General features: G+C 41.4%; 1 protein-coding gene across 1 annotated transcript in view; it reads left to right on the top strand.

Moving 5' to 3' along the window:
* LOC121327498 (bleomycin hydrolase-like) overlaps positions 1-16,382 on the top strand; it is a 33,439-nt gene that overhangs the window by 1,732 nt on the left and 15,325 nt on the right. Inside the window, exons 2-8 of the mRNA XM_041271567.1 lie at positions 6,315-6,533; positions 7,075-7,184; positions 7,559-7,700; positions 7,834-7,922; positions 8,327-8,419; positions 13,313-13,452; positions 13,648-13,840. Coding sequence (XP_041127501.1) covers positions 6,315-6,533; positions 7,075-7,184; positions 7,559-7,700; positions 7,834-7,922; positions 8,327-8,419; positions 13,313-13,452; positions 13,648-13,840 — 986 coding nt within the window. The remainder of the gene's footprint in view (positions 1-6,314; positions 6,534-7,074; positions 7,185-7,558; positions 7,701-7,833; positions 7,923-8,326; positions 8,420-13,312; positions 13,453-13,647; positions 13,841-16,382) is intronic.

Genomic DNA, 16,382 nt, shown 5'->3' with positions numbered 1-16,382 from the left:
TCTAAAGGGGCAGACTTAAGAAATAGCAGAGCATTATTTTTATAGATCGAGCACCCCTCAAGGCCCGCCTCCGGACCACTCAGAGAGAGATCGAGAGAGAGAGCCCTCACCGAACCTCTCCATGTGTACCAGTTAGACATGCTTCTGAGAGCTCTACCGACAGCACTTTAAACTCATGAGAAAAGTCACTGAGATTGTGATAACTGAAAGAGAAAATGACAATAATTTGAATCTTTACTTAAAACAACTTTGATATGTTATGTCCATGCCAAGTAGCTCTTTAAAGTAATGATTTCATTTTGAAAAATAAGAATAACTGGCTTCAAGTTTAGTTTAAAAGAAAATGTTTTGTACATTTGAACTATACATATATTAATCCATGTCTGTATTTCGTATATCGATTGTTATGCGCATGACAGTGTGTGTAGTGGAATAACTGTACTGCACAAAGCAGCGAACAACCCTGTACTAATCTGTTCTGTGTATTTTGAATATATAGAACACAATAAGAGGCTTAAACTGATCTGTACCCTTCAACATAGGATCTAGGGAGTCACGACTAAAAGCCCTGCAAGCACTCTGTAGTGCAAATCAGCAGTTGCAGCAGTGGGGGCGGAGTGTTGAGGACTGCTCATTTTTATGTACACATACCATAATATCTCTTCCCTTTGTTTACCTCTCCAGTGCTTCAACTCGTTGGCATGGTTGGAGTTTTTTTATTATTATTATTATTATTTGAACACAAATTGTAATGACTGTAATGCTCTGTGTTTATACAGTTACAGTTTTAGTCTTCAGTCATTGCATGATTGTGCATGATTTGTATTAAAAGTGATGTGGTAGCACTATAATGTAGGTGGGCTCACATGCTGCCTTATGCTATTTGTATTGGAAATAGATCTTTTGTGTCACTGTCTCATCAAGGGTAATTTGTAGAGTAACTAAACCCCTGAACTGTTTAAAAACCTGACTATAAATTTACAGTGGGGTAAAAAACACAAAATGGGGTATATATAACTTTTAAACCAACACTAGCCATGCCTGTAACTGGAGTACACAATAAACCTGATATAGTACCATACAGCCCATAATATAAATGTTTTTCTCTGTAGATATATTTCATAGACACACACACACACCCCTAGTAGTAGAGTTAGTAGCGTTACATATTTCCAGGATAATTTCATCATCATGCTGAAGAAACAGTTGGTGTCAATACAACAATTGGTGTCAATAAATATGTAGATGTGTTTTTATCCTTTTATCCTCGGTTTATTTGGTTACTATTCATCTTTATATTAGTAATTGAAACATTTTATCTTGAAACTCTGTTCTCTGTTTTATCTTAATCATTCATAGAACTGCACTTGGAATGATCAATTTTGACTGATTATGTAATACAAAAATTAAAGGTTGTTGACAAACAGGTTGTCAGTTCAAACCAACACTGCTACTTACAGTGTTATTTAAGAGGAATTACTGATTTAAAAAGCAGTCGAGTGAGTAATATGTCGATATATATTAGTAATATAATATATATATATATATTTAAAACGGCTCCTGCAGAAATATATATGGTTTCTTTTTTTATTTCCAATCACCTATGCTTATATTAATCAATTCATTAAACAAATACACAACTACATTAATACATAAATATAATTATTTATTGAAAGTTTAACACACATTTTTGTGATTAAAGTTATCAAAAAGCTAAAAACAAAACACTGTTTCTGGGTGAAACTTTAACATTATACAACAAAACAAATCTTATTTTTTAAAAGAAAACATATATTGTATACAAATTGTAGAACTATACAAATTACTGAAGTCAGCAGCAATATGTTCAAAGTAGCATCCATGTTTGTTATTTTTTCATAATGAAGTAATTTTCATTTTTTCAAGATTCTTATTGGCTGGAGTCCAGACTTCTCAGATGGCAACCAGATGTACCATAGTTCTACATCGCTAAAGTCTGTTTTTACTTTTGATTTCATTTTGTAGTTATTTTTGTAGATTTACTGGAAGGCTAACTTATCTTAAAATGTAATACTGTTTGTTTCTTAAATGTACTGAACTATTTGCTTCTTCTAAATTCTATTTGGCAGTAGAGTCTGAAGAGAACAGTAATCAGAAACCTTCTCAGTTCCAACACCAGAATCATGTTCGAAACAGATTAGAAGATATCTACAGAGAGCAGTATTTTTCCTTATTAAAGTTCCTGGATACTTGTAAATGATAACCAGATAAAGCAGCAAATGTAAGCATGCTGCATCTTCCAGGACTAGCAGCAAGCACATTAGCAAGGGGTTTGAAGAGCATGAAAAACTGTTGAAATATTTATAAATGTTTGAATTCAATCACTCCCTCAGGAGAAACCGTCTAAAAACAAGCAGTCTGTTGATCGCCAAAGGCAATTTTTGTGGTCTGCACCTGGAGTTTGGGCATTTGAGAATTATAGATTTCCAGCTACAGAAAGTTACCTTTGCTTATGTTATAGGAACACAAACCTCAGATTCAATATTAAAGCTTGCAGATACTTGTACATAACAGACTCAATTTGCTGTTGCTGTTTGACATGTTTTATGACAGCATTCATTGCTCACATCAGTTGGATTTATACACCTAGGCAAAAGTTTTATCTTCTGTGTGATCATTTGCTCCTGGTTATGTTTTCATATTAGATTATGTGAAATTATTCAATAGTTGCCCTGGTTCAAATGCTGCATTTAGAATACATTGTGCCTCAATAGTCTTTTTGTTTACCCTACACCTTTGGTTTCTTCAAACAGTTTCAATTCTTACAGCTGAAGTATGTTAGTTACTTCTCTATCAACAAAATGACTGTCTTGGTTATGATGAAAACCTATTAAAAACAATGCATTTATAAAGTTTTCAAAAATTGCATTGTGTATAAAATCAAGGGTTTATATGATGATAGCCAAACATATTAGAGAACTTCTATAGGAGGCTAGAAGTGTATGATACAATTTTTTGTCAAGATTGGTACAAATTCAAGCAAGTTATTGTGTTCACCATGAAATAGTACACTAAGTACAGTGGAAAGTGCATAATACATGACAGTAGCATAATACATGAGATAGTACATTAAATACAGTGGAAAGTGCATAATACATGATAGTAGCATAATACATGAAATAGTACATTAAATACAGTGGAAGTTGCATAATACCATGATAGTAACATAATACATGAAATAGTCGCAGAAGCACAGCCTAAAGTGCATGGAAAGCAAGAAAAAGAACAGGTGGTTCTTGAGAGATGAGATGGCAAGAATGTGTTGCAAACTACTGTCAAATCTTGGATTATGAGCCCTTTTATGTTCTGTACATTGCATGGGGTTATATAACAACAAAATATTGAACACTATTTATCATTATAAACTAAAAAATACCAGACATCAACCTAAATAGCAAACAGGTTGAGTAATGCAATTCCAGTAACTGTTTCCATGGAAAACATATCTTATTTTTTCCTGGCTTTCGAATATGTATACGTTTTACAAACTTAAAACAAATGCTTATTTTGTTTTTTAACATAAGAAAAAAATGCTTAAACTGAAAAATAAAACCTAAAAATGTACTATGAAACGTATTGTAATATATAGACAGGGTCAGGGTGAATTATATTGAGTTTTTAATTTGTGTAGGGCTTTGTCGTTCGTACACTGTGCAGACTGTAATGAACGGGGTAAAGTCAGCTTTTACCATGCTATTTAAATGCTTGGTATGGCAGTATTGTCTTACAGTTGATCCCTTGAAAACTAGTTTCAACGGAAGCAGTAACAATATAAAAGAGTGAATGCATTAAAAACATTTTTATAAAATCAACAATTTATTGGACTATACCCGAAATGCAATTCGAAACGTCAATGGGCTAGAAGTAACTGGCTTAGAAGGTCGACACGCTCTCTACACAGTCATTATTTATGTGATGTAGCTCGCATATAACACGCACATTCCACTCTCTGTAGGAGATGTGCGTCTAAAACGTTGTATGACTTTAAAAGGTGGGCAAATGCCTTCTCACGCTAAAAAGTCGTGCAATTAACCAAAACCTAATTATGCTTACGAGACTTCAGCAGTGGAAATCCCATTTGTGATGTAACCTTACACAACTTTCTACTATAACTGAAGGCTGTACCAAGCAATCCTATTGGCAAGCTTCTTTTTTTATTTGTACGTTCCAAATCTCTCGGATGAGTAACTAAACAAAAATTCCAACGTCTAATCACGATCCACTGAGTCTTTTTCCCCTCCACTTTTTTTTTGTTTTTGTTGTTTGTTTTTTTTTTTTTGTTGTTTTGTTGAGGGGGGGAGGGGGGGGAGGGGGGGGTGGGGGTGTGTGTGTGTGAGTGGCCACCTCTCCCCCCTCGGGGTGGGGGGGGGAGGGGGAGGGGGGGGGGAGGGGGGGGGGAGGGGGGGGGAGTGGGGGTGGGGAGGGGGGGGGGGGGGTGGGTATGGAGGGAGGGAGGGGGGAGAGGGAGGGACCTCCACCCACCCCCCCCCTACCTCCCCTACACCTCCCCCCCATCCATATCCTTCTCCTCACCCACCCCCCCACTCACCTCCCCCCCATATCCCCCCTCCAGTTTGGGGGGGGGGGTGTGTGGGGGGGGAGGGGGGGGGGGGGAGTGGGGGGGGGAGGGGGGGGGAGGGGGGTGGGGGGTGTGGGACCTCCCCCCCACCCATAACCCCTCCCACGGGGTGGGTGGGGCGGATGGTTAGGGGGGGGGTGGGGGTGGGGGTGGGTTGGGTCTCACCCCCACCACACCGCCCTCCAAAACCACCTACACCACCTCTCCCACCCCCACCCCCCCACCCGTCCCTCCCAATCCCAACCTACACCTCCACACCACAACCTCACTCTACCTGCACCCCCAACACCCACACACTTCCCAACCCACAATCCCACCAACACAAACTCTTAAAACCCTCTATATAGGTTGGTTGATGGATGTTGGATGGAGTGTGATGTATGTGTTTTGGTATTGGATGGGTTTTTTATTATTTTTGGGGTTGGTTGTTATTTGATAATATTGATGGTGAGTGTTTATTTTGTATTTTTTTTTAGGTTGTGATGTGTGTATGGTTTTATTTTGTCTTTATCTGTTGTTTGTTTTTTTATTTGTGTTTTGTTTTTTTATTTTTTTTGATTTTGTTGTTTTTTTTATTTTTATTTTTTATTTGTATTTATATTTTTTTTTTGATTTTTTTTTTTTTTGTTTGTTTTATTTTTTTTTTTTTATTTATATTGTTTTTTATTTTATATTATATATAAAGGATTATGATATCTCTTTTTCTTTTTTTTTTATTATTTTTTTTTATTTATTTTTTTTTTATTATTTTTTTTATTTTTTTTTTTTTTTTTTATATTTTTTTTATTTATTATTTTTTTTATTTTTTAGAGCTTTTTTGTGTAACTAAGTACCGTAGATACACAAAGAATTATTATTATTTTGTGTAAAAGTTAATCATTCTTATCTACTAACTAGATTGATAACAAAAAAAAAAAAAAAAAAAAACACGTTAATTGATTTATTTTGTACTTTAAAATCACCTCGAACGCCCCATTGCCGCACTAATTAACTTTTAATTAATGTAACTGGTACGTGTTACAATGTTAATAATATCGCAGTGAACTCTCCAATCTGTTTTGTGGTTAACGCGGGTCAGCATCTGTGGGTTTTGCCTCTGGTTTAGCACAGCAGTATACAAATAGCGGGCATTTAGCATTTATTTATCTATTTATTTATTTTTAAAATATTACAAAAAAAAACAGTAAGGTCAAATTGGATTATCAGTATATTGGCACTGTTCATTTTTCTAAGACTGTTTTCTTTTTGAAAGGTTAATTTAAGGGCTTGTAAAGGTAACAAGTTTTTTTTTTTTTTTTTTATTATTTATTTTGTTCATGTATATCTTCAAACAGTCATAAAGCTGTAATCTTCTTATCTGCAATGTTATCCTGCAGGTAAGACCCTGAGTGCTACTCAGGGTCTGTGAAACCAGGCATCAATGTGTTCTTTATTTTAGTTCCTTTCACAAAAATTGGTTATGCAGGCGGTCTGGCACTCCTGGGTCCTTTAAAATAGGCTTTAGTACTTACTTTATTATTAATATGACTCCCGTTGCATAGCAGTTTGATCTGTTCCTGGTTTTACTATGAGTTTTTAATAAGACACACCTGAGCTTGTTACCCTATACAAACTGTGGCTATTTAAGCTCATAGTAAAACCTGGAATGGATTTAAAAAAAAAAAAAAAGATGCACAGAGTCCGAGACTTTAAATAGAGGCCAGTGTTTTGCCTGCAGGTCTGAGCCCTGAGAAGGTCGCCTCCTTCACTAAGAAGCTGAAGTCGGAGCCCCGCTACCTGCTGGCTCAGAATGTGTCGACCTGCATCGACCCTCTGGAGGTGTGTCTGCACAGGACGACGGTGCAGGACACCGTCCACGTCTTCCAGCACGCCATCCCCAGCGAGGGCAAGCCCATCACACACCAGAAGAGCTCAGGTGAGGCACGGCAGGGATTATTGCATCTGTGTAATTCACATGGCAGTGAATGTACTTCATGACTATCCATTTTTTAATGATGCTGATGGGGGTGCTACGTGTTTAGACTCGTATAGAGCGTCTGGGGACTCTTATAGAGCGTCCTGCTGTATGGCTGTGAATTGCCTGGGACGAGGGAGGCAGGCAGGCAGGCAGGCAGAGAGGGAGGGAAGGGTGCCCCTGACAGAGTAAGGTCCAGGGGCTAAAATAACTTTTTTTGAAACCCAACACCGTGTTACTGATGCTGCACTGAACTGACATTAAGACCTTAAGGTTAAACCAATGCCTGTGATTGCAGCAGGCTCCTGTGGAATCTGTTCTGTTGGCATCTCTGTCCTGTGTTCTTTTCTTGAGTGGGTTTGTATTATCAGCGGCAGGATGACTGCAGCTGATCAGTCGACTCCTGTGTGTTTTTTTTTTTTTTTTTCTGTCGTAAAGCCCTGACGTGACCTCCCTTGTAATGAGTCGCGTTACTCAGGCCTGCGTCGTTTGCCACTTTCAGGAAGGTGCTGGATCTTTTCCTGCCTCAACGTGATGCGTCTTCCGTTCATGAAGAAGTTTAACATGGAAGAGTTCGAGTTCAGCCAGTCCTATCTGTTCTTCTGGGATAAGGTAACACATGGACTCAGAGCAGCCACAAAACAGCACGTTTACCTTTGTAGAAGTGAGCATGCGTTATTGCTGTATTCGTTAGGCACGCAGTAAGAAAATGAGATTGCAAGCATGCCTTTTTTGTGTCTCTGACTGTACAGCACCTTTTAAATCACAGCAGCTGGAAAGCCAGGGCTGTAACTCCTAGGTGGTGGATTATAATCTTGCCTTGGTTTGCATCACTCAGAGGATTTTGCCTCACGTTTTTTAAATATCTTCCGAGATAGGAATACATTGTTAGATTCCTGTACCCTTGGTATTGTGTGTTGATAATTTAGGAGAACACCTATTTCAGATCAGTTGAACAGCCCTCCCCATTTGTCTTGATCGTTCAGATTGAGCGCTGTTACTACTTCCTTCACGCCTACGTGGAGACAGCCCTGCGGAAAGAGCCTGTGGACGGGAGGCTGGTCCAGTTCCTTCTGTCCAACCCCTCCAACGACGGAGGACAGTGGGACATGCTGGTCAACCTTATCGGTGAGACTGGACATAAGGAGATTGTTATAATATTGTATATATGAAATAACCGTGTCACCGATTTTATTATTATTTTTACAAGCATTTAAAAATAAATAATTAAGCAAAATCGTTGCTGCTGTTTTTATTCCAGAAAAATACGGCGTTATGCCCAAGAAGAGTTTCCCGGAGTCGCACAGCTCGGAGGCCTCCAGACGGATGAATGACATTCTGAACCACAAGGTGGGGGGCTGGGGTTTTGACGGTGCTCCAGAACAGGTTAGATCAGGGGTCTCCAACCCTGGTCCTGGAGAGCTACTGTGGCTGCTGGTTTTCGTTTCAACAAATCTGTTACTTAATTGAACCAATTTTTGGCTTAATTAGTCAAGATGAGCAGGTGTTCCAGATCTTTAGCCACTGATGATGTAAAGACACCTAGAAAACCTGCAGGATAGGGGCTCTCCAGCACCAGGGCTGGAGACCCCTGGGTTAGACATTACTGCTTGTAGAAAGGTAGAAAGTGCACACAACACGATTGTGTATGGGGAAAACTGTTTTGTATCTTAAGTTTACAGATGCACTGTGTTGTGACGTTCTCTGCATAGATTCATTAACACGGCATTGTTCGTCTCTTCCCTGGTGTTCAGATGAGAGAGTATTGCCTCAGACTGAGGAACATGGTGGCCAGCGATGCATCTAAAGAAGAGCTCTCTGACACCATGGATACTATGATAGAGGAGGTAAGCATTTGTTTCAGCTGCTTCATTTATTTCTCGCTGGCTCCGACCCCTGCCTTTCTTCCGAGTGCTTGCAGTGGTCTGCGGTCACGTCCTCTGACACTTCAGATCAGCGCTGCTCTTTAAATCCAGTCCAGGATCTTATTCCAACCAGGTCCTTTAATTACTTGGTGGAACACAGAGGTTCACTTCAGCTGTGAAGCACCTAGTTGGTACAGGGCTCTGGGCTGAGATCCTGGAGTGGGATGGATTAAGAGAGCATCAGGCGAGAGAACAGCTGCTCTAACTCTGTGCTTGTCGGACCTGGTTGAAGCAGTAAATCTGAGCTGGTAATAGTCTGAGTCCTGTAGTTCAGTAGCACTAGTGGTTCTGTATAGGCAGTGTCACCACGTGGGGGAGCTCTTTGATTACAGATTGCATTCTGATGCTTGGGACAAGGTTTATTAGCAGTATACACAAGAAAGTGTACAGAAAGGACAGCGATATTCCTGCTGTAGAAAAGAACAGCATTGTGGGGGTAGTCACGCAGCCTTTCTGCACAGCCATTGTTTCATCAGGTGAAATACTTTCCACACCAATAAAACAGGAATGTGGATTTGACAGGTTTTTGGGGCTCTAGTCAGTTAATCTAAACCACGCTGTCGTTTTAAATCGTTAAGGGGGACTTTGACAAAACCGAAGTCTACAACAGCGCATCGTTTGAAGTGTCAGGTTTAGTCCTGATTTTAATATTTAAACGCAGGTGGCGTATAGTTCTGACACTGTCTAGGTTAGGGGTGGAACGAAGTCTCCTATTGGAAAGCAGTTTCATCCATGCCAGGTTTTAATATGCGCTTGATCAGCCACTGTGTGTAGGTAACTAGTTCAGGTGCGTCGTCTCAAGCTCATAGTGAAACCAGGAGTGGATCAAACTGCTTTGCAATGGGAGTCTTATTTTCGTCCCTGAATGAATTGAATTGGCATCCTCAGTGTGTTACAAGTCTTATAGGTCACCATTGTCAAAACCCTTTAGGGGGTAAAATAGCCAGTCCCATCCAGCTATTCTGCATTGGTAGAAAACTAGATAATATCTGGATAATGCCACTGCAGTTAATCTTTTGCATGTTGAGGAATGGTTGCATCTGAAACCACTAACAGCATGCCATTAGGATGATCGGGTGTAAATAAAAAAATAAAGCCAAGATGTATGCTGCTTTCTCTTTAAAGCACCCAGAATATCCTGGCGGGACAGCAGAGGTTGTTTGCTTGCTCAGCTGGTGTCTATACAGCAGCCGCCTGCCGCCGCAGGCCAGGGGCGTTGATGATGAGTTGCTGTATCGCTTTGTTATAATAATATATAACGTGGTGTAAACAAATCGAATCTCTTTGTGTCACGTGTGTTTATGTAACAGAGTGAATGGGGCTTGAGCTCTTTATACTCTCTTCGGCTGTCCACCGTATTCTCTTGTAACAGCACCCCTTCCCCCCTATCCCTGGCCGCCCCTTTAATCATACGAAAGATGTTGCTTTTCTCACCTGTTTGTTCCTCCGGTCCGCCCCTACGGTCAGGGCGTTGCTCTTCCCTCCCCTTTCTCCTCTATCCTTTGGTTTATTAATCTATATCACGTGGTGGACCCCCTGAATGCCACTTGTGTCACGGTTACTCTCTCTCCGACTTTGGAAAAACCCAACAGTGGGGGCTTTTCCCTGCTCCCACCTCTTAAACCACCCGTCCCAATTGACCCTCTGAACTTTTTAGCGGTGCGGCCGCCACATTGCCTTTTCTTCCGACAATTCTAGTTAGGTTGCCATGTTAAGCCTTGTGGTTCAGCTTTAGAGTTCCAGAGGCCCTTAGCTTACACTCCTTTTTTTCACTGGTCTCACTCTTGCCCCCCCAGTCGCCTCACGCCCTGTGAGACTACTCTTTGGCTTCCGGCGCTACAACCTGGAGCTTCGGCCATGACCGCCTACTACTCTCGTTTCTGTTCAGTTGTCTCTTTCCGATCAGGGTTTCTTTCGTCACTACATTCACCCCTCGACTCTCTTACTCTTACGGCTGGACCGACAATCATATCTCTTCTTTCCCTTGCCACCCTGACCCCTATCGGCGGATACCCGTCCTATTCCCTTTGCTTTCATCTCCACCCATCTCCCTTTTATTCCCGTCCAACGACATTCCCCCTAGCCTGCGTCCCTCTTCGCTTCAGTTTATGTCCTCTGCCCATCGCTTTAGTCCTACCATTCTTCTTCTCCTCTCATTCCTTTACCTTCCTCATCCATCTGAGCGCTTTCTTCCACCACAATACCTTAACAACCGCTTCTAAGGTACTCCCGCCCCCCGAACCCGTCTCTCCGTCCTGTCCCCCGGAGACCCGAACCAGCACCAGCTAATTCCAATACAGTCTTAGTCCTATAGTCCTTTGCACTCAGTGTACTGAGAGCCAGCTAATTCAATACAGTCTCGTATAGAGAACTCAGTGCTGTTACTGTGGATCAGAGAGCCAGCTAATTCAATACAGTCTAGTATATAGAACTCAATGCTGTACTGGGGATCTGAGAGCAGCTAATTCAATTCAGTCTAGTGTATAGAGAACAGAGTGCTGTACTGGGGATCGGAGAGCAGCTAATTCAATACAGACTAGTGTAGAGAACACAACGCTGTACTGGGGATCTGAGAGCAGCAAATTCAATACAGTACAGTATAGAGAACACAGTGCTGTACTGTGGATCTGAGAGCCAGCTAATTCAGTAGTCTAGTGTAAAGAGCCACCCGTCCTTGATGCGTTGTGGGCAGATACTTAACTCGAACCCACTTCGACTGCAGGAATTTAAGGCCCATCGGTTCAGCATTTCTGAAAGGCTTGTGGGGCCCTCAGTCCTCAGATGTAACAGGTCGGTATCGTTGCGGGTCGAGCCTACGACATGAATGGGGGCTCAGCCCGGTCCTAGATACGAAGAACATTAACACCTCAGGTTTTTTTTTTTTGTATTGTTTTTGTTTTTTTTAAGAACACGGATTACTGATAACGAGCTTCCAAATCATTTCCTCAAGGGAGTGACTTGTGTGGCCAGCTTCCTTCTGCCATGCTGTACTGAAGCATTTCCGTGTTTTCTTAATGTGTTTGTTTTTCCTATTCCAGGTTGAAGATGTTGGTAGTTTGCTCTAGACTGACGGCAATGGCCCTAATGACGAGGGGGTTGAGCGTTTTCAGTGTCATTTCCAGGCTCTAGCATTTGCAGTGCTGAAATCGCTGAATCTGATCCCCTCTGTACCAATGCTGTTAAATTCAGTTGTGGCTTATCCTGGCAGAGTATAAGTTAAATCAGCCCCATAGCCTGATCCATTACAGGAAAGCTGTCATAACTGCCCTGGACCAGGTGCTTACTGTCCATCACTTATTTTTCATGTGTATTAAAGTTTCTCCAACTTGTAAACTCCCTCCATGTAATCTTGAAGCCAGAAAAATATCTATACTGGTGGTGTGAGGGCTCCCCACCACTGCCTCTTCTCCCTGCTTCCTTTTGTAAGATACGCGGTGACTGATTGATGCCCTGTTTGCTGGACACACCAGACACATGGCAGCGTCAGGCACCGCTGTTCTACAAAGAGAGATTTAAAGCCTGGCTTGACCACAGCTATAGCCTGCATGGCAGATCGCAAGTGAAACGCGGCTTGTTTCTTTTTATATTTCTGTCTGCAGACAGGTGTTTCAATATTGACACACTTCGTTTCCTGACGTCACGCGACCCGGGTGTGTTTCCTCCGTCCTTTGAACAGAGAGGGGCTCCTCTGTTTGTTCTGAGCCGGGAATTTATTTGGCTGTTCTTAGAAAGACAGGGGGAGTGGGGCAGGGCAGGTATTTTTGTCCCTGCCGGCTGTGCCCCGCTTTGGGTACATTCTGGATACAGCTGGGCACAATTTACACGGCGCCATGGGAAAACAAACCGAGCGTGCCCCAAGCCGCTGCCAATAACCAGAACAGAAGGGATGGAAAACTTAACAGGGCTCCGTCGTGTGTGAGCCTGTGTGTGTTTAGGGAGGCGGGCAGGAGTCTGCTGCGACAGGAAAGGAAGCAAATTCCTCCGATTTTCTCTCTTCTGGAAACTCGGATTCTGAGAAAATGTTTGGAATTTGTCTGATTTCAGCAGAACTCGAAAAAAAAAAAAGTTATTATTTGACTACAGCAGAATGCAAACACAATGAATAATCCTCTGTAGCCTTGATGGGGAAACTGTACCAGTGACCCAACGAACCCTGTCGCGCAGTTACTGGACAACTGTTGATTTCAGTGCAGGGTGATTAATTTGTCACTGGACCAGTACAGATGGGCAGAGAAAAAAAATACAACTACATATATATATATTTTAGAGGGGTGGCAATAAGATATTGCATCGCAGTTTCAGCCATTCCAGGTTTTACTGCCAGCTTGATGAGCCACAGTGTGCAGGTAACAAGCGCAGGGCCAGAGTGTCTTATCCAACACTAAAACCAGGAATGGATCAGGTGAGTCTCCTTTCCCTCCCTGCATGTAGCCACCATAGACCATGGGGATAAATTGAGCTTTCGTGTGGTCACATTGAGCCCCTCTACACGTGCTATGGCAGCTACCAAGCATGCCATCCTCATTCTCTTGGTCCGCTGTTGCTACCTTCCAAGTTGTATTGCTGTGTGGTGCATGCTTTCCCCAGCGTATCTGTGAGCCAGTATAGCTGCCGACCCTGCCGTGTGTAAGCCCTGGTTTGTGTTTCCCTCTCCCTGCCGTGTGGAAGCCCTGGTTTGTGTTTCTCTCTCCCTGCCGTGTGTAAGCCCTGGTTTGTGTTTCTCTCTCCTTGCCGTGTGTACGCCCTGGTTTGTGTTTCTCTCTCCCTGCCGTGTGTAAGCCCTGGTTTGTGTTTCTCTCTCCCTGTCTGTTGCAGGTGTTTCGGGTGGTGAGTGTCTGTCTGGGCAGCCCTCCCGACACGTTCACCTGGGAGTACCGAGACAAGGAGAAGAACTTCCACAGGCTGGGGCCACTGAGCCCACTGCAGTTCTACAGAGAGCAGGTCAAACACTGTGCGCATTGAGGCCACAGGTTGAGACACACACACACACACACACACACTGGCACTGAGCCCGCTGCAGTTCTACAGAGAGCGTGTCAAACCCTTCAGCAGTGTAAAGGGACACACGGATGGATTAACACCTTTCCTGCTACTGTTGGAAATGTTTATTGGCACTGCTTCAATTTGTAATCCCTTATTTTATTTACAAGTTGTGTAACTATCTCTTCTTCCCTTGGCGAGCAGATCTGCCTGGTGAATGACCCTCGACCCCAGAACCCCTACAATAAGCTGTACGGTGTAGAGTTCCTGGGTAACATGGTGGGCGGCCGCATAACCAAATACAATAACCAGGCTGTGGACGTGCTCAAGAAAGCCGCCGCGGACTCCATCAAAGACGGGGAGGTAACCACCCGCATCATTTCTGTGCCTTCCCCTTTTCTTTGCAACCTGCATCGAACGCGCTGCATAGTTAATACGATGAGGTAACAGACTAGACGACCAATAGTCTCAATTAAGCAATGTTATGACATTCGTCATCATCCATGTGTTGTGCTATCCCAGGGTCCAAAGCCTCCATCTTGACGTTTGTTACTACACATTCATCACAATCTATATATATATAAGTATATATATATAGATATATATATATTATATGATAAATGAGTGTGTGTGTGTGGGTGTGTGTTGTGTTTTAAAATGTCAGTGACTTTTATCAGGAGTACCAGGGCCCCCTAAACTCTTTGAGAGCCCCTCTAAAATTGAACCTGAGTGAAACAAAAGAAACAAAGATCAGTATTTGCAATGAAAATGGTTGTAAAAAGAAGACTGTGTAACATGACAAATTCCACCACTATGAGCTCACAAATGGTTATAATAATAGTATTCATAATTTGGTCAGTGTGTAATTAATTGGTATCTCAGCCACTGAATTAAATTGAAAGGCAAGTGCTGGACATGAACCACAAACCATATAGTTCAAAGACAAACATCTTACCATTCAAGTAAAGAGCAAGCTCCGTAGTCAGGAGGTAAATACAGGTCTAATGATGATGTCAGTATTAATAACTCATCAGCCGCACGGAGGAGATTTGATTACATTCTCTCTCCGCTTAATCAAAGCTTGTCCTCAAGCATAAACACAAGTACAAACCCACCTAGGCTCAGTCGGTTTCAAAGTTAGGCTTGTAATTTCAACTACTCATGTCTTGCAAGCCAGCATACATGCTATCACTATAATACAAAGAACACAACCGTTCGGCTTGCTGTTTCAACCACAGGGGTCAGGATTCTTTCCCAGAGCGTGCCACTGTAAGGAATTGGCATAGAGGTATCCCGCGGTACACGGTACTTAACCGTTTCAGTTCAAAGACAAATGTGTTACCATTCTACTAAACAACAAACTTTGTAGTCGAGAAGTAAGTCTTTCTTATGTTAATGTCAGTATTACGAACTCCTCAGCCGCTAGGAGATTCATTGCAAGTGACAACTGATTGGCTTTGTTTCATAATAACAGAATTGTAAAGGACATCTTGTAGTGGTTACTATGTATACATTACTTGCCATTACTCTCATTTGGTTGTACATATTAGTAAAATGTATTTTTCAATATGATCATGATACTTGTTTTTAATTTGTATTCACACACATTATCATGGGTGATACATTTACAGGGGAATGAAAGTGAAACAAATCCAAAAAGAATCTTTACAGAGTGAAATGGGAGGCTCCACTTTCCCCGAATATATATATATATAATTAACTATATATTACTTATTACGGCATATAGGAATGGTCAGATAGAATATTCTATATATCCCTAGGACAACTTCCACCATGGTTGAATATGCCTTACTCTTACCACATTAGACTTTTTAATCAGGATGCTGATAAAGCACTGTGCTATTCCTTGAGGATCACCAAACATTGCTATATACTAAGAACATTTTGAGAAGCAAACAATAATGAAGATGATATTTTAGCTCCTCAGTCGTTTAGAAGGTTCTGAAATTCTTCATAAAAATGTAACTAATGCTTGATATCCATAATTCCATGATTTTGGGACCACTTTCCAGTGTAAGGCTAATTGTACAGGAGATGACCAGTGGAATACACTGATAAAGACCTCACTATATTATGCTCTTAACGTTATCCAGTTAACAAAAAATAAATAAATAAAAATATCTGGTTTTGAGAAGCAGGTTTTGTGATATTAAACATGGTGGTGGATTTGAAATAAAAAGGTATAGTATATGTAAAAAGTGTTATTTTTACGATGCAATAATTGCTTATTAAAAGTGACTACACAATAATATGGCATACATCTCTTGACAGCTGTACTCTTTCAAGATAATCTCTCTTCAGTTACTCAGCTCGGAAAGGAACATTTGAGAAACTCATTCACTGTTCCTGAAATTCAATCAATTGCTGTTTTACAGATTGTATACAGTGTCTCTCAGTTCTTATGATCATAAAACATAACTGCTTATGCCAGTGCAATTCCATGCATGAGATCACGCAGTGCACTACAATAACTTCCACACTATTTAATCATAAGATCTCACGTCTGGCAATTTACCATATCATCACTTGATGGTCATCCTCAGTGTTGACAGAATATTAGATAGCCTGGCAGCCCTAATCAGTAAGCTGCTTAGGTAACTTACATATCTAACAGTCCCTAGACTTTTAGTAAAGGTATACTTTTCACACCAACTAAAATGTTTGTATAAACTGAGGAGAAAATAAACTTGTTGATGTAATACTACTCGTTAGCATTCATATACTTGCTCCTTATCCCAAGTCTTAGATTTTTCTGACAACTAATAAGCATTTACAAATTGCCCAAGTACTGTAGGTCTATGCCAATCACACCAGTCCAATTATTTCACCCTGATTTTCTCCCCAATTTGAAAGACCCAATTATGGTACCTCACTGCTGCAAATC

Source organism: Polyodon spathula, chromosome 15 (genome assembly GCF_017654505.1).
Source record: "Polyodon spathula isolate WHYD16114869_AA chromosome 15, ASM1765450v1, whole genome shotgun sequence".
Taxonomy (NCBI): domain Eukaryota; kingdom Metazoa; phylum Chordata; class Actinopteri; order Acipenseriformes; family Polyodontidae; genus Polyodon; species Polyodon spathula.
This window is presented reverse-complemented; position numbering and strand designations above follow the sequence as displayed.